Genomic DNA, 19,545 nt, shown 5'->3' with positions numbered 1-19,545 from the left:
GAAGTTTGGTGTACCACCCCTGTTGCACACCAATAGACTTCTATTAATAATAAACTCGAAGAATGGCTCACCTCCTTCATTGACTTCCGAGCTGCCTTGTATTGGCATCGCAGCTTATCAACAGGTCAGCCTTCTTTACTATTATGGTGGTCGCCAAATGTTGCAGTTTTTATAGCAGAGCTGATCGGTCGTGAGCCATCTAACCTAAGAATATATACACGTTCTCTGCTCCCGCCCGCTCCCTTTGATGTTTCGGTCGTCTCCGATCCAAGATCCAAGGCTCCTGCACTAGTGCGACATCGATGTCTTCCTCTAGAAGGAAGACAAGTAGATTTGCAGAGGCACATTTCGAATACTGCAGATTTATCTGCGTTACCCTCAGCATGATCTGCTTGCGTGAGTGGTGTGTCAGTCCCCGTAAGGCCGTCGATCCTCATCTCCTCCAATAGCTAATTGCCGGTGTCGGTTGGCTTCAAGTCGTGCGTTCCTGAATCTGAACCTTTATAATCCACCATTTCCAGTTCCTTCAGGCACTCTCTGTTTATATGGAGCAGGGAAGTTTGGCTGTTCGTTTGGGATTCCTCCTCCTTGATAACTACCTAGTCGTCCATGGGAATTCTGTGGTTGTAAAGGCGCAGGGATTGGAGGAGTTTGTCCTTATCCATGCGGATCGTCGGTAACCAGATGCGAGCGGCCGGTCTCCTATGTCGTAGGGGATAACTTTGAGTATTACGCCCTCCCGGGCGTCGCTAATCTTAGCGACGTACGAACCGAGACTCTAGAGAATTGGTTCTCGCAAGCTATAATCTGGAACCCATGTACCACCTGAAAGGAACCAATGGAAGCGATGAACCCCGCGTGTTCGCCTTTGGGATGCAAGAGATGTTCGATGACCATCTCCGATAGTCTGACGTCAACACTGGCCAATATCTCCGGCATTAGTTTGTCGCTAGCGGAATTGCCTTCCACTAGCGCCACACGTAAGTGGCTCCTGGCCACGTCGCTGAATGAATTCGCAGTTCCAGGATTCCGCGCTTTCAATCTATTTAGAGCAAGGATTGCCAAAGTTTAAAGATGATTTACTGTCCTTAATGATTGGATTCTTCCACTATTTAAAAGATTTTCTTCCAAACCACCTAACGAGCAAGTTTATCCTCCCACTATACATTGGTCTGGCATGGCCAACTCACCAAGGACCATGTAGCTATCTTACATGAATATTAAGAGATATTAGCCCAAATCCCCGGCTAAAGGAAATATGTATGTCCATTTATTGTGCAAAGTCGAAAAATATCCTTCAGTCAAGATTGGGGATTTACCGAGAGGGTAAGGGGAGGGGTTAATGGCATATTCAGTATAAGGTAAATTACAGGAACGCAAAAGGCAAGGAGAATAATATGGGATGACTCTCAAGGACGAATGTTATTATTAGAATATACCGAACGGTAGCGTCATCAGTGGTGACGAATGAAATTATGGGAGAGTATTCTTGAAAGCTTTGTATGTATCAGACATGGAAGCAAACTCCAGGGGAAATCCGGTCATATCGAATTATACATTATTATCCTGCAAATTACTGGAATGACTGAGATAGACTAAACTTTTTCGTAAATTTTAAAGGCAACCGGAAGGTTTATTTCTCTTGAAGGACATTTCAGTACTTGCTGATTTTCAAAACGGAGTTTACAGGAATTTGAAATGATAAAAGAATCAACGAATTAGCATTCAAAAAAGGATCACTTTTTTTATATGTGTACCAAGATTCCTTCTGAGACAAGGAGCCCGATAGATGCTATGAACTTCATCCAGTGCTAGAAATTAGGTATAATCAGCCAAACCCCTGTTAAAATTGTTTGTTTTTGTTTTTGATGGATGGAGTTGGAAATCTTAAAAAGACGCTGCTACGCCAGGTTGCAGCACTGTGTGGGATTATCAACCACTAAAACCATTATTATCACTTCGCGAGGAGGGCTCTGGTTTACATCAGGACGATTAAGTCACGCGTGCGTTGCGGCTTCACGGCTCAATCCGGCTCTTGTAGCGTTTAGTGTATCGCAGCTACTGTTGCGTTTACCGCGCTCCACTTCGCTTCCGACCTCGAGATTGTGGAGTACGATAACTACGGTGAGTTAATTTTTTGGCAATCGCTGTGTCTCAGAAGGATGAGGCAGCTTTTGAGAGCCTGCAGTCTGACTCAAAATACAAATCCGAAACTGCTGAGAGATCTCCGAAAAAGGATCTATGCCATGTATTCCAGCCGCTTCCCGTATGAAAGTATTTCGCTTAGTGTAAAATCTTGCGCAACCCGGCATTCAGACGTCGAACCTTCTAGTCGCTGACAAGAGTATCTAGCTGTGTATGAGGAAGGGCGGGTCAAATAATGCAGTTCTAATCTGCTCTGAGAGCTCGGTTTCCAACGTCATCGGACAGTCTAATGGGATTGGAGACGGTCTGGGGGAGACTGGAACTTATTTTTCAAAGGCAAGCGAAATCCAGTGGGCTCACAAAGTAGAGATACGTGCACTCTACCGCAATTACTTATTATCCTGCTATAGATCAATGTATGCTCATTCCGAAGAATCACAAAAACCATGAAACTTACACCGGTCCCGCTTTGTATAATAGATCCAAAGTGGTGTACGAATAGATTTCAGCTCTTATCTTCACCATTGTTCTACAAGGTCATCCCAGCTAACTTCTGGTTGCCAACTCTTCTTCATCGATAGGTTCGTCACTACCATCATTGCTAGAAGGCAAAGGATTGTAGGTTGTAGCAATATCAGACAGTATCCCTCACTTGGTTAGGTTTTCAGTGAAATATAATATAATTTGATGTTCGTCTCATTTCCTTCTACTCGGCCGCGGTTCCTCGCAGATTATGCTCCAATATCCAGTTGTTACTGAAGTCGCTTCTCCTTAATGTGTGACCTATCCACTGCCACTTCCGTCTTCCAATCACAATGTGTACGAGTGCCAGGCCGGCGCACCGGCAAGTTCTTCGTTTGAATCAAGCCAACGTACTCCAATCATACGACGCAGCCACGTATTGACGAAAGCTTGGACTTTTGGGTAACAGTGGAGCTCACTTTCTATGTGCTACCTCCATACAGCAACAGAGAGAGAACACAGAGAGCGGATCAAGCGCTATTAATGTGTCGGGCGCGATCCAGTTCGGTGCCACCGTCCACAGAAACCACGCTTCTTAGACATACGACACCTCCTATGCTTTACCCATTGATGCAGATAGGGCGAGTGCGATGACCCGTCAGACTGAGAACTTTGGTTTTGTTAGTGTTTATCTTCAATCCAATTCTACTTGCCTTTCTTTCCAAACCCAGAGCCATTTAGCCAAGGTCCATGACCCGGTCAGAGAGCAAACAAATGTCATCAGCGTAGCCGAGGTGTTTGAAGACAGACGTCATCGTCCATTGAATTTCTCCACATCCTCCGGACAAGGCAGCATGAAGAACGTCATCGATAACAAAAAGAAATAATATCGATGACAGGATGCAGCCTTGCCGGACTTCGCTTTAGACCTCAAAATTCTCCGAGATTCTACATGCAGCACGTGACATGATGTGCCATCGTATGTCGCTCTGGTAATAGCTACTAGTTTCTCCAGAAAACCCCTCTTGTGTAGAGCACTCCAAATACACTTCTTGTTCATGCTATCAAAAGCTTTCTCGATTTTGATGAGAATCAGGTGCAGTGAAAATTTGAATTCCGCGCACTGTTCCAAAATGATCCGTACAGTGTTGATGTGGTCAATACAGAAAGATCCGGAGCGGAAACCAGTCTGCTCTTTGTCCATAAAGCTTTCGAGATGTTCTTTAATGCGTTCCAGGCTTATTTTAGCTATTAACCAACCAAATCTTTCGATGGTCCACATGCAAGCTGAAATCAATGCGATCTGTGGCATCTTCCTCATCCTTGACCAGCGCAATATCAAATTCCCTCTTGCCACGCGTACTCTCCGCTGAACTTCTCGGGTTTTCTCTCGGTATCGCAGTTTAAGCGCATTACGCCTGTCATCGCAACGGTCAGTAGAGCCTTCAACCCCTTTCGTTCGTCGATCTGCTTCAACGATTCCGCAGTCAGCCAGATCTTATGACGCCCCTTGGAGAGATCGCCGACGACTTCTGTAGCACACTGGAAAAGAGAATTGTTTATTGTGGCCTAATGCTCATCGATATTCTCAGGCAGGACATTCAGTCTATCTACCTTTCGATAAGCAAGATAGCTCTCTCACTGTCGAGCGACAGCTGGGTCAAACAAGCGGTCGATATTGAACTTAGGGGGTCGCCGCACTCCAGCCCTGCGAAAAGTGACGAACGCAAGCGAGCCTAGGCGACCATTAGATGATGGACCCATCTCCAGGCCGATGTCAGCATCTCTTTTGTTAGGCACATCCAGGGGAAAATCTTTAAATTTACTGGTAACCGCGAAGTGATCGATCTGATATCCCGTACGGCGTCGGTCAGCTAAAACCCAACTAACCTTATGCCATGCTTTATGCTCGAACAATGTGCCACCAATGACGAGGCGGTAGAAATTGCAAAAATCCGCGACGTTCCCAACATTATGGTTACGGTCCCCTAGACCGTGCTTCTCCTTTCACATGCCTAAGCAAGGTGTTGTCAGATTCCACCTTGGCATTCAGATCACCCATAACAGTCACAATGTTGCCTTCAAGAAACTTCCCCTGAACTGCGTTTAATTGCTCTTAGAAAAAATCCTTCTCAACTACATCGAAAGTCTCCGCTGGTGATACGCACCAACGAACAATTGTGATGCTCCTTAACCTGGTCCGGAATCTTGCAGTAAGCAGTCTGTTAGAAACCGGCTCGCAAGTCAAGAGAGCGCGCCTTGCAGTAGAAGACACCGGATTCGGGCCTGCTTCCACTTGGCTTTCCAGAGTACAAAAGCACATTGCCATTCACGGCAAGAGAGAGGGAAGTACTCTCCAGAGTCCTGCCATCTTACTTCGCTTAGGCCTGGACATCCTGTGTTCAGTTTATATCGCTAGGATTCCCGCTCAAGCTAGAGAGAGCGAGCATTCTGAGGACCCTTGCTACTGTCGTTGAGGAGCGTGCGCTCAATCCAAACCATTCTCAAGGAAATGTTGGAAAATTCATTCAAGGTGTGCCAAATTCTCGGGCTTGGTAGACGAAAAACAAGTCCAAGCTTCCTGGTATAGAGTGAATGAATCTGTGGAAGGTTTGCGTCGCATTGCACATAACAAAAGTCGTTCCTGTCATCTCAGAAAGTTTGAAAGATAGGCTATTTTCGGGAGGTACAGGGCTTTGTGGAAAACTTGGCGAGATCCAAAGTGAAGAAAATACGACAATCTGCTAAGTAATGCGTAAAGTCTTGGACGAGTGAAATGAGGTACCGGTCCGGAATCATCTGAACATTCGAGCATCCATAATCTCCAAAAGGTCGCTATTTGTCACTAAGCCTGGGAACCAAATGGATCGGAGATGACCAACAGCTGCTTGAAGGTCTGCATATACCTCATTTAATTAGATTATTGAACTCTCTTCGCGAAACACCTTCGAAAAGATTGGGGAACCAGTAGTGTTGATATGGTGCGAAACACCATGCTTAACTGGGTGGGTATCTCCATCTACATTTGATATTAATATTTCGGTTTTTGGAGGAGTGTGTGAATACGTGGATTGGCAACGTCTGAATGCTGTTGTTGGTGCAGATTGAAATTTACCCTGACAACTTAAGAGAGATAGAATGGCAGATGCACCAGCAGACCATAGAGACACTAGAAATCTGCACCTAATATGCGGAACAGATGTCAGTCAAAATGAAGCGCCACGAAAAAATCCAACGTAAGCCAAGAGTCACGTCCACTTGCGTATAGTCGTAAGCTGGGATGGGAGTTTGTGCCGCTAATTTCAGCTGCTGAAGGAATAATCTGTTGGATCTGAAAACGGGATGGATTGTGACTTCTGCTCCTGTGTACACTAGAATATTGTGCTTGCTAAGGGGGTCGTACACTACTAAGCGATGTGTGGCTTCGCTAGTGTGCCCTGCCTCGACTAGGTCGAGTACTGCTTCTTCAACAGCTTCGTGACCGCCAGCGCGCTTTTTGCAGGTGTTGGCGTATTCGATATGTGCGCTGCACAATTTTTTAATTGCCAGCGTCTCTGGCGGGCGTCTGAAGTGGGTCTCAAGTATCGCTACACCACGGCTGAACTACTACTATCAGCAAACAGTAATGGAGCAGCTAAAAGGAAACTTTCGAAACTACGACTTTAAAATAATTGAACCATATTTGGACCGTATCCATTTTAACCATCCCTGAACAATAGGGATGATTTTTGTGATTGGAGGTGGAAATCTTAAAAGACACGACGAGGCCAGGTTGCAACTAAGTCACGCGTGCAAAACCTCCTCGCTCGCAGACACGATGCTCTCAACAGCGCGATTTCTTGGTTCCACCAGTAGTTTGGTTTCCTACTGTAATGGAACTTGCGTCGCGGCATTGTAGAGTCGCAAGCCTCAGTTATTCGTTGACATAACTGGCTCACTTTTTCCAGCGCCGTTGCCTTTGGGTCGTAATCTCCTTCTAAGGCCGCCAGGAATGTCTCTTCCTCAAAAGCTCCTGTAGACCACCCAACTATCCTGGTTTTTCCACTTTTGATGCTCATTCGACTGTCGCGTCTCCCGTTCCTGATGTCGAGAAAAACGGGCTGAGGGTCGCTGTGTTTATAGTACCCACTTACCCTCCAGACCATCCCTCCCGTCAACGAGATGCTGAGGTAGGTTAGATCGTTGATTGAGCCTAGCCCACAGCCTCGGATTCAATGTTGGCGAGTACGATGTCCAGCTCCACAAAGGTTTCAAGAAAGGTTTGGCCCCTGGTGTTCGTTACTTCACTTTTCCAGTCTAAAGCCCATGCGTTGAAATCGCCGGCAATGATTTTGGGGCTGTGGTCTCTAGCGTCCGATACCGAGTCGTCTAGCATATTGCGCTAATGTTGCACTAGGAGGAGCATAGCAGCTGTAGATATGGAGGCCGTTGACTTTCCCCCGTACAAAGCCGGCTCCCGGGAACTCCATTGTTTCTTGAATGGCTTGCCGTCCATATGCTTATAACGCCGGGTTTCCCGATGAGTCTTTCACCCACGTAGCACTATCGTAATTTCAGTACAGTTCACATATTACCACCACCTCCACATTCGACTCTTGAATGCTCCGCGAGAGCAAGTCTTGAGCTGCCTCTCATTGATTGAGGTTGATTTGTATCAACCTTATTTAGCCTTACGGTCCAGCTCCCTCTTATATGCCGAGCACCTACCACCACCTGCAACGTGCCCACTCCCAAAAACCGTCGGTACCGATTTCGAAGCTCTGCACCGTAAAAAGCTACCCTTCTCGTCCTCCATATTAGGTTTGATCTCTGGGTGTGCTTCCCACAGCCAATTTTTATCCACGGGTGGGCATTTACTTCCTACCTACCCGGCCTGCGCATAGGCATGCCCATGCAAGTACATTTCCTGATACGTGCATGTGTATGCCCATAACGCATCCACCGAGCGTTACCTTATCCGGACGAAGGGACGCGCCTGATGAGAGATGTGGCAACTCCACACAGATACCAAGATCTTTCTCTACCCTCCTCCTCAAATGGGGTTAGGACCGTCTAAGGTGAAGTTTATATTCTAGATGCCAAAGCTAGCTGAACGGCCATACTATAAGATTCCTCGACTAGCTGGATGTAGCCACGTACATATACTTAATTATCAGGGACTGTTTTGTAGATAGGAAGTTGCTCTATGATGCAGATATACATAGGTCCAATTCAATATGTGATATCCAGTAGAGTTCCTCAAGAATCGATTTGTGTCACATCACATAGGTCAAAATTCATCCATGTAAAATCGAGGAGCCCAAAAGTTGTGCAAATTGCTATGTTTGGAATATCTTCGGGAGGTACAGGGATTTGGCGGAAGTCTTGGGGAAAAAAAAGGAAAAAGTAATGCACAAAATCTTGGATGAGTGTAATGGGATACCAGTCCTAAATCATTTGAACATACAAGCGTCTATAATTTCCATTAGCTCGTCATTTGTCACTAGGCGTGGAAACCAGATGAAGTGGAGATGACCAAAAGCTGTTGAAAAGTCTGCGTATACTTTAATTCGGTAGTAATGTTTCGGATTTTGGAGAGTTCGTGAATACGTGGATTAGCAACGTCCTCAAAGATAATGGAGTGACGACCCGGTTGAAATTTTCCCTGACGACCTAAGAGAGGTTGTGGGGTCTGTCAGAAACCTATGTTGCATATCCACCAGCAGACATTGCGACACTGGAAGTCTGCTCTTATTATACGAAGACTGATGTCAGCCGAAATGAAGGGTGGATTGAGACCCACCCCGTCTTCAGACCCAACAAATTATTCCATCTGCTCCTGTGTACACTAGAATATTGTGCTTGCTACGGGGGTCGTACAATGTTAAACGACGTGATGCTGCGCTAGAATGACCTGCTTCAACTGGATCTACCGATTCTTTACTGTGTTCGTGGCTACTCGCGTTATTGGTGCGTCCGGTCCTCATGGTATCTCGACTTATCGGGCACCGCTGCCATCTGGGTTCGGGACGAAATTCGACTTCGTGTTCTTGCCGAAGGCCGGGGGGACGGATTTGTCTGGATCCAGTATTTAGGGATAACGTTTTTTTAGCGTTTACCTGACGCCGAATGAGACGATGCCGGACTTTCGGCGTCGGCTTGATGCTCTAGAGGACGCCGTTTCGAGCACGGAGGGACGAATCCTGGTTGGCGGTGATTTTAATACCAGGGCTCTTGAATGGGGCATGCCTCAGTCAGACTCCAGAGGGAAACGGATTCTGGAAATGGCGGCGAGAACCGGGCTCGTAGTTTTAAACACCGGATCCACGCCAACGTTTCGGTGCCCAGGTTGTGAAGAAAGCATTCCTGACATCACTTTTGCGTCGGAATCTCTGGCATCATCGGTGGACGGGTGGCGAGTCCTAGAAGACTTCTCGGCAAATGATCATCAGTACATTGCGTTCGAAGTGTTTGACGCTACTTGCCGGCGAGCACCAACACAACGTTCCCCCTGCGTGTAGAACGTCGCGAGTGTGAACATCGGAAAGTTCGTCGAAGCTCTTGGAGCAGGTAGAGCCGCGCTGTGGGGGGGGGAGGCACTCTGGGGGGTGGCAGTGTCGCAGCTGACACCGTCGTAACTTCAGTGATGAATCTGATAACGACGGCGTGTGAGGCTTCCATGCCCCGGAGAGGCCCCAGGCGCGACAAGCCTTCTATGTACTGGTGGACGGCAGAAATTGCCGACCTACGGAAGGAGTGCCATAAGCTTCGCCATTTGGCACAACGTTTGCACGCCAACGAGGAGGCATGTGCCATAGAGGCACAATATAGATCAGCAAAAAGGAGACTCCGCAGCGCTATAAATAAAAGCAAAGCTCGCGGCTGGCAGAATCTTGTTAATGAGGTGAATGAGGACCCGTGAGGTCTTGGCTATAAGCTTGTCACTCGGAAAATCGGGGCTCTGCAGAAGCCCTGCATACTGAGCACCGACCAGATGGACCGCATTGTGCGGGCATTGTTCCCCAGACACCCTGTACGGGTTGATGTAAATAGCGCGGAAAGCGTCGTGGATTGCCCCCTTTTCACAATGAGAGAGCTCGTAGAAGCGGTTCTCACAATGAAAAACAGGAAGGCGCCAGATCCTGATGGCATCCCGGCGGAAGTTTACAAACTGGTGTTCCGCCAATGGCCAGAATTACTGCTTGAAGTGTTCAACGCGTGCTTGAAAGATGGTATTTTTCCCTGTCGCTGGAAAGTGGCCAGACTCGCGTTGATCAGTAAGGGTAAAGGAGACCCGGAGCTCCTGTCTGCATACCGACCGCTGGTTATGCTTGACACGGCCGGAAAAGTGCTCGAGAAGCTCATCAGGGGTAGACTCGCTGAAGCGATCCTCGCTACCGGGGCCTTATCCGCAAGGCAGTTCGGGTTTAGAACAGGGAAATCTACAGTGGATGCTATTATAGAGGTCGTAAATGCGTTTAATCGAGCCGGGACACACAGCCGCCAATCTCGACGGATAGTGCTCCTCATAACGCTTGATGTCAGAAATGCCTTCAATTCCGTAAGATGGACAGATATGCTGGGCACACTAGAGAACTCCTTTCACGTGCCAAGTTATCTCTTGCGGATATTGAGGGATTATTTGAAAGACCGCTGCCTGCTCTATGAGACGCTAGAGGGCCAGAGGAGGATGGAAATCACCTTGGGAATAGCACAGGGATCCATCCTAGGGCCGGAGTTCGGGAACGCTTCCTACAATAGTCTGCTGAGACTCGATATGCCTGAAGAGTCGCGCCTGATCGGTTATGCAGACGACGTTGCGGCACTTGTTGCCGTACGCACTGTTGGACAGGCATATTAATGCGACAGGTAAGCGGATGGTTGACTGCTCATGGTTTCAACCTTGCGCTGGAAAAAACCAAAGTAATCATCATGACCAGTTGGAGAATCCCGACCCTGCGTCCCATATCGATCGGCGAGTTGACTATAGAGTCAATACCAGCGATTAAATACCTTGGTTTAATGCTCGACTCGAAGATGAGCTTCTTAGAGCAAATCAAAGGAGCAGGAGACAGGGCTGCAGCAGGAGTCGCAAAACGAGCCAAGGAGCAAGTGGACTGCGCGGCTCATCGACAAATTAGACCCATAGTTGAACAGAACGCACGACGAAATTGATTACTTCCTTACCCAACTTCTAAGTGGGCATGGAGGTTTTCAGTCTTACCTGCACAGGATTGGGAAGGCGCGATCTCCTGATTGTGTGTTCTGCAATAGAGTGGCGGATGACGCTGAACACACCTTTTTCTCTTGCGAGAGGTGGGACGGCCTCCGCCAGCAGCTTTATATAGACGCAGGGGAGCTCTCTCCAGACAACATTGTGCGAGAGACGCTGAAGAGCGCTGGTAGCTGGAATCGTATTGCGCATTATGTTCGGGCTCTTCTTACTACGAGGAAGATTGAACTCGACCGGCGGAGGGATCGGACGGTTATTATTTTTATTCTGTTAAGGGAAAGTCGCACCGCGTCCTTGAAGAACTACTGTGCCCCTTTTACTGGTTATAGTGTACCTGTTGATCATAGTATCTCAAGCAGGCCTGTAACCGTTAGGAACTTTAGTATGTTCCTCACTTCCAGAAGTTTCAGCTTTGCATCTGGTATTAAGTGTTCTCCCAGATGTATCGACCTACTTTGCACAAGTGCCGGACACTGTCCCAGGACGTGCCTAGAGGTTTCGTCCTCCTCCCCACAGAACCTGCAGGCAGTGTCCGTAGATATCCCTAGCTTCCCTAGGTGGATCGGACGGTTAGGGGTTCCCTGAACTAACAACAACTCCCTTCCTCCCCTCCCCTCCCGTTGGTGAAAGGAATTCCCTGATTTGAAGGCTCCCAAAGCCGGGAGAGCGGGAGGGCTAGCCCGAAGTAATGTGTCAAACGGTTCCAAGCTAGTTCTCTGATGACAGGGAGGTGTTTAGTTGGTAGTCCCCCAGCGTGCTGTTGCAGGAGTCCAATACTCTGTGCGTACCCTACTCCCAAAAAAAAAAAAGAAGTTGGTGCAGCCGGTGGGGACGCCGCATACTGTCTTAGTTGCCGGCGTGTCCGGTGGGTACACTCATTGCTGGGCGTAGTCAGGATTGTGAAGCGGGTCTCAAGGATTGCTTCGCTACAATGGTACTGCTACTATCAGAAAACATTAATGGAGAAACTTATATTAAACTTACGAAGCTCCGACTTTAAAAACAAACCAACTGTAATTGGTCCGTGCCCGTTTTAGTTATCCCTGAATAACGGAGATATTAAGGATACCAATTTTTTCGATAAAGAATATATTCTTTTATTGAAAATTCCTGAAAATTCTTTTATTGAGATTTATTTATACTTCATCATTCTTTACATTTCAACTTTCATAGAATTCCTGCTTCGCGAGAAGATAATGTCAGGGAAAATCCTTATTGAATGGCGTCATCGTATCTGTGCGGAAATCGCGAAATCACGTTACATGGATACAAACAGCACGCGGATGATGCACACGGAAATTGCAAATATCTTCTTCAACCAACTATCGGAAGAGAGCGATGAAACTAGCACGGAAGAGACTGTGAGTGAAGGTACGTATCATAAACGCATACATCCCTTTCCATTTCCTCACTTGGAAAATTATTTTCCTGCAACTGACAAAATTGATTCCCGCTTTTTGTTGCTTTTGCTTTTCGAGTGATTTTCCCAATTTTGCTCCAACTTTCCCTTGACAGACAGCCAGAAATTGAAAGACGAGAAGTCCTCGCCGAAAGCGCAAGATGACACCAGCACGTTATTCAATCCACCGGGAGCAGATGTATCCTACAGCATACGACACGTCGAGGAATCCTGGCATCACCTCATGCGCTCAGACGATACCGGGAAATTCAAACAAATTGCCGTTTGTAATTTCGACTTTCTTCTGGCATCGGTAAGTACGGCACATGTGCATATTTTAGCCGCAGGTGGGCAGGATAATTGTAAGGAGCAATCATAGGGATGATCTTGACAGAAAGGTGTTTGCTCCTCGTGACTTGACAGGTAGTCTGCGTTATCATGAACTTCCTACGAAGCCATACCTACCCATCGTCATCTACGGCATTGCTAAATGCCATGCTTGATGGAAGTCGTTCATGGCTCACCCAACTGTTCATGCTGGATGAGCTGTGAATGGGCTATTTTACCCATGTAACCCGCCCTGAGCAATTCGTTTAATATTCCCTTAAAATTTCAACAATGCATCGCTGGTGCAGCCAAAATTTCCTGACGCAGAATTCGGATAAAAGCACCAAGGCTACGAATCCTTTCAAGCAAAATAGAGTACGAGCGCAAGCCAACAATTTTTGAAGCGATGGTAATCCAATCCGGAAAAAGGTTTCATGAATCCACGGGGGCTGAAATATCCCAGATAGCGATACATTCCCTTTAGTGCTCTCAAACAGCTTCGTAAATGTACATCTGAAATCGCATGAATATCCTTTTGCAACTAAACTAAACTATTGCACCAGCTCATAAATGAACACCAAATTCGTGGAAGGGTGAAATCCTTACTTTTATCTGAACTCATATTTCCAGCCCTCCTTGATTGGGCGTGTGTGGGGAGAGCTTTTATTGAAGTTCGCTGCAGACAACTTCCACAAGTGATCCATTTGGGAATGGATTAATATGAAGGAACCCAACAGAAATGCATTTGCATATTTACCTCTACCTTCAGTTCCTACTAAAGGCGATGTGGGTTGGCGTGCGGCAGTCCTGCTTGTGCATCCAGGATTACTTGCAAATCGAGGAAACTGTAGCACTTACAGAAGCAACATAATTACACATGGAATTGGGTTACTGTAGTTATTAAGCTCCATTGCAGGATGTTCGATGTGCTTGGAATTTCACATTCGGGATGTAGGGTGTAAGGTAGCGTGTTGAGGCGAAGTAAGGAGTAATTTTAGCCATCATGTATGTCTTCATAGTGTGATACCAAGCCACAGATTTGTGTTGTAGCAATAACGAATACATCACCCTGAGTCTACCAAAATGTCATGTTTATGGAAGTGAAACCAGCCAAATAGCTGAGTTGAAACATGTCGTGCTGAGCAGTTATTTATGTCACGTTAAAAGTACACTTTGACCACTCCCAAATTAAAAGGACATAACATATGAGATAATTTTAACAAACGTATTCTGAACACGTAAAACAAGTGTCACCTTTACCAAACTTACGGAAGTCTGCCTGATATGCTAGAAATTTTAATGTAAGGATACGGAAATTGTAGCTAAACTGGAAGCCCGAAACAGTATTAGGTTTCCTTGTCATGACTTGACTGTCGGAAGGAATTGAATTGAAACACAGCATGTTAGGGACTATCTACGAGAAAGAAGGCCCTTGTCACCTCGCTGTGGTTCCTGACAACTGGTTATTGTAACTGATTGAACACGAAAGAGACTCTTTATAGGCATTTGCCAATGATTTGGTCCTGACAGGGCACTCACATAGGAAATACTCAGTGGATTCCACTTTATCATTACAGGAGGGACACGTATCATCTTGAATAATCCCTATTCTGAACACACATATGTCCAACTAATGAATTATGGCCTGTCAGAACGCCTACAATATTCGCGCAAGTCCTCCTGCTTTTCGACAGGACAAGCTTTGCGGTACGTATGTTCGGTTCTGGCGGGAAAAGTTTGGTGTGTCTAGCCGCACTTAGGCTCTGCCATCTGTCATTGTGAAAAACTTGTTCCCAGTTTTTGAAGGCAGCCTTAGTCAAAGCTACTGGTACTCAAACTGTTGGTTCCTCTCCCGGTATGGAGGAGATTGACCCCTCTTTTGCTAAAGCATCCAAGATTTTATTTCCCCCTACGCCACAGTGACCAGGTACCCAGAGTAGTTCCACCGTATTGAAGCTAGAGATAGAGTTCAAACTGTTTCCGCATTCCTGGACGATTTTCAAGGTAATCCAAGGACTACTCAAAGACCTCAATACAGCCTGGCTATCGCTGCAGATTACGATGCGTCTGTCCTTAGGATCGCATGAACTTCGGCTTGAAAACCATTGGATGTTCTCCCAAAGGAAAGGCCCACTGTTCGTTTCTATTCGAGAGGTAGACTCCGGCTCCCGAATTCTGTTCTGTTTTTGAGCCATCCTTCTACACCGATGGCTTCCGTATATCCCGCAACGCATCCCTGTGGAAATTCCCAGTTTTCTCTACGCTTCAGAGTAACTTCATATCTTCTACCAAACAGATGTATGGAGACACGAGAATCGGAAGGCATTGTAAGAACTAGATTCAGTACTCCTAGTAACTCTTCCAATGCTCTCTCTCTCTACATCCATTGTTTCCCCATAGATCTAATCCAATTAGTCTATGAGCTGCTCTCATTGCAGTGCTTTAAATAAATATATCCAGGGGCTGAAAATTGAGTAGTACATTGAGAGCTGCGCCGGATGTCGTACCCATGGCACCAGTGACACACAGTTCTTTCGAGTGGGATTAGTTTATGGTGGCAACCTTTTTGTCTCACCTTAACCCACCACACTACGGATGTAAACGCAAACATCGGCTTAATGATAGTAACGTATATCCAGATTACCACCTAACGCCTAAGTCCCCATGTCGAGGCAAAGTTCCGCCTACACAGCCCATAAGCTGTAAGAACTCGTTTCATCTTTACCTCTGCATATTTGTTCCAAAGAAGCTTTTTATCTAAAGTGACTCCCAGATATTTCCCTTCTTCGGAGAGTTGAAGGGTAGTACCCCTCATTTCAAGGAGGCAAAGTCCATCCAGTTTTCCCCTTTTTGTGAATAATACCATTCTGGTTTTATTTGGACTAACTGGCAGCCCTTGCCTGAGGCACCAACTGTCTATCAGATTAACGGCACGTTATGTATTTCTACACATCGTTCCAAGATCCCGATCAACAGCAAGCACAGCCACGTCATCAGCATAAGCTTGAGCGTGTATTGCCAAATTTTGCAGCTCGCATAGTAGTGAGTTGATCAGCATACTCCACAGAATTGGTGACAGCACACCTCCTTGGGGGCAGCTTTTCGTTGCTTCGTTGCTGTTAGGTAGCGATCATCACCCACTTCCGCATACAGCAATCTCTGCGTTAGCATAGGATGGATCCACTTAATTAAAGCATCATCAACACCATGCGTTCTGGTGGTATCATACAATTTTTGAAAAGGCGGTCATTTAAACGCCCCTTCAATGTCGACGAACACCTCCACCGCATACTCACCATTCAAAGTTACATCCTCTATCTTTGCGACCGAAGAATGAAGAGCAGACTCACAAGACTTTACACGCTGGTAAGCATGTTGGTTTTCATTGAGGGAGTGGAACCTAAGTGCGTTCCCACGAATGTGACGCTCAATTAGTCTCTCCAAACCTTTCAGCAAGAATGAAGTCAAGCTGAACTGTCTGAAGTTCTTTGGATTAGAATAGACATCTTTCCCAGGCCGAGGTATGAAGACTACCATCACCTTTTGCCAAGAAGAAGGCACGAAGCCCACAGCAGAACATCCTGGAAAAATATTTCTTAGAAGATGCTCAAGTGCTCCATATCGTCCTTTAGCATTGCTGTAAGGATGCCATCGATGCCAGGCGCTTTCTTCAAAGGACAGTATTACAGCTCTCATCTGTTCATTGGTAACAACCACTTTCGCAGTGTCCCAGTTACCCTTGCAGTAATTGCGTGTTGAACAAGTTGCAAAAACCGTCAACTTTCCCCCGTTCTTCCGGGTGGTGTACTTCCAGGAGGGTCTGTATTAATTCCAGTCTGCAGCTCGTGAAAGTACCGTCGGGTTTTCTAAGAAAGTCCAACTTGGCAGATTCATCCCTTTTAAGGACTCAGCATAGCCTTGAAGTCTCTCTGTCACCTTCCAGTTCCTCACAGTACGCTCTAAAGAAGTCTCGTTTCGAATACCTAACGAACCTCTTATATTCACACTGTGAGTGCCGGAAGTTTAACCAGTCTTCGTGCTTATTGCTTTTGCAAGCACGGTTCTGCAGTCGCCTGGTTGATTTCCTGAGTTTTTGCAGTTCCTCCGTTTTACCGTTTTGGCCTCGGGAAATAGGACAAGCCCCTTCATAGCACTTTAAAAGTGTGCAGTTCAAAGTTTCCAATTCATCTTCCAGCGCCAGTGTGTAATCAACTCTAACACTTTTGAAGTACAGATTGTTTGGTCAATTACTTCACATGCTCTTGGTCCTTGGCATCTGAAATAATGAAATCAAATAGCTTCTCTCCTCTTGGATTATATTTGCTACTGCCCCAACAAATATGTAGAACATTCGCAGCGCAACCTATTAATAGTTTAAGACCACTTGATTCTACATACGCTACCAGATCCCTTAGTTCTTGTGTCGGTTGAGGATATTCCGCTTCCTTGCGTCCGAATTCTCTGGACATTACCGCACCTAGTGGTACAACCATGTCCATGTCCTCATTCCTAAGATGCGTCATTTTCTTTCGCAGTGCCTTCTTCTGTCGCCGGCTTGGGGCCCTCCCAAGTCCACGGTGTCCGGGCTGCTTTCATATACTGGCGTCCACGTCACCAGCTTCCCTTTCTTCCGCTCCTCCCGGTAAAGGTGAAGGGAAAGATTCTGACAAGCAGAATTCAGCCTGTAGTCCCCCCTCCCTAGTGGCCGAAGTTCCCTTCTGCCGAGCCTTCCTCTTCCGTTTGCGAATAGATTCATGCTGTAGTACCGCGGACGGCCGACCGTAGCCCGATTTCCAATTTCTCCCAAGTTGAAAGTTTCCGTAGTTTCCTTTCTGGCTAGCTTCGCCGTACAAACTAAATGCAAGCTTTTTACTGAGTCGGAAAGCATGCCTTCTACAGATTTATCTATTGGGGGTATGAATGTGGTGAGACATCAGACATGACTGCTCATGGTCGCGGGTGAATTCAAAGTCTGCGACTTCTAACCACTTGAGAATTTCTTCTTCTTTTTCTTCTTTTTCGTCAGCCTTTGTCCCGTTCACAAGCGGGGTCGGCTCGTCGTGATCGGCTTCGCCATTTGGCTCTATCGATTGCCTGATCTGGGTGCAATCTCGAGGCTTTCAAATCCCCATCCAGCGTATCAAGCCACCGTTGCTTAGGTCTGCCTTTTGGTCGTTTACCATCGACTTCGATGTTCAATATTTGCAAGTGAATTCTCGTTTGCACGAATTGCGTGACCATACCATCGAAGACGCCTCTCTCGCAACTTTTCCACGATCGGTGCAACCCCATAACGATCGCGGATATCCTCATTTCGGATGTGATCTAAACGTGTGACGCCACTAGTCCAACGTAGCATCTTCGTCTCCATTACCGCGAGACGCCGTTCATTATCTTTTATGGTCGGCCAACACTCAGAACCATAGAGAGCGACTGGACGGACGACATTGCGGTAAATTTTAGATTTGAGACGTTCGTTGATACGTCGATCACAAAGGACACCAGTTGTGGAATGCCACTTCATCCAGGTTGCGTTAATGCGTGAAGCAATTTCATAACGCAGTTCTCCATTGGCTGATAGCGTTGACCCGAGGTATTTAAATCGCTCAGTTCTGAGCAGATCACTGCCGCTGACAGTGATTGTGCCTGTTTCATGGGGATCGGTTGTCAAAAATTCAGTTTTGTTTAAATTCAATCTGAGACCGTGTTGCATGAGGCGATCATTCCATTTTTGAACAAGTTGTTCGAGATCATTTTTGCTATCAGATGCTAGGAAAGCATCATCTGCATAAAGCAGTGTGTAGGGCGCTGGACGTTGGATATCCCGTGTGACGGTGTCCATAACAAGGACAAAGAGGAGTGGTGAGAGGGCACTTCCTTGATGAACTCCAACAGAGACACGAAGCGGTTTTGATACACCCGCCATACTTCGAACTTTACTTTTCGGATCGTGGTAGAGCAACTGAACCCAGCGTACGAGTTCTTCTGGCACGAAGTGTTGTCGTAAAGCATACCAGATGAGTTCGTGTGGTACACGGTCAAGCGCTTTCTCTAGATCCAGAAAGGCAATGTAAAGAGGGCGATGCTTCTCACGGTGTTTCTCCATGAGTAACCGCGCAGCGTGTATTGCGTTCTTGACAAATCCGGCTTGATTCACGGTTATTTCAACGATTTCGCGAATACGGTTGTCAAGAATGCGTTCAAAAATCTTCATGGTATGGGAAAGTAACCGGATCGGACGGTAATTTGAACATTCTGCTGGGCTACCTTTCTTTTTCCATATTGGAACAGTGGTACTTTCTTGCCAGTCAGATGGTGTTCTTCCTTCCTGAATAACCCGGTTAAAGAATTCACTGAGCCACAGTGTTGGGTCCCAGCTCTTCGCTTTCCAGAGCTCAGATGCGATGTCGTCAGGTCCTGTTGCTTTCCCCGATTTCATTTGTTTTATTGCCTCCTCGACTTCAGTTGCGCTGACTGGTGGAACTGCTCCAAATGTCGGCAATGATTGTGGAAGTGGAGGATGAGCAAATTCTTCAGTTGAAATCTGCTCGAAGTATTCTCGCCATCTATCCGTTGCGGCTCGACGGTTGGTAAGCAAAGTACCGTTCTTGTCATTAACACAACAGAAGTGTTCGATATCCTGTGTGCGTTCATCACGGCTTTTAACAAGTCGATACAGATCTCTCTCGCCATCCCGAGTGTCCAGTTTATCGTAAAGATTTTTGAAATGGTTTGCTCGGGTGACAGCGACCGCTTTCTTTGCTTCCCGGTTGGCATTCTTATAAATTTGCCAATTAGCTGGCGTTTTATCGTCGAGAAGTTTGTGGTAGAGGCGTTTCTTTTCACGGACCTTCATTTCAACATCATCATTCCAAAGCCAAGTATCTCGGTTGATGTACCGCTTACCCGGCTTGGTGACCCCGAGGGTTGCAGAGGCCGCTTTGTGGATCGTGTCTTTCATTTGGTTCCATGATTCTTCCACATTCGTAATGGTTGGCAA

General features: G+C 46.6%; 1 protein-coding gene across 4 annotated transcripts in view; it reads left to right on the top strand.

Annotated features, from left to right (window-relative positions):
• LOC119661584 (NACHT domain- and WD repeat-containing protein 1) overlaps positions 1–19,545 on the top strand; it is a 275,579-nt gene that overhangs the window by 152,372 nt on the left and 103,662 nt on the right. For all 4 annotated transcript variants that reach the window (XM_038070985.1, XM_038070984.1, XM_038070986.1 and 1 more), the window contains exons 10-11: positions 11,993–12,190; positions 12,335–12,531. In XM_038070985.1, the coding sequence (XP_037926913.1) occupies positions 11,993–12,190; positions 12,335–12,531 (395 nt within the window). The remainder of the gene's footprint in view (positions 1–11,992; positions 12,191–12,334; positions 12,532–19,545) is intronic.

This window comes from Hermetia illucens, chromosome 1 (genome assembly GCF_905115235.1).
Source record: "Hermetia illucens chromosome 1, iHerIll2.2.curated.20191125, whole genome shotgun sequence".
In the NCBI taxonomy this organism is placed as follows: Eukaryota; Metazoa; Arthropoda; class Insecta; order Diptera; family Stratiomyidae; genus Hermetia; species Hermetia illucens.
Note: the sequence above shows the minus strand (reverse complement) of the source record. Positions and strands in the feature narration are given on the sequence as shown.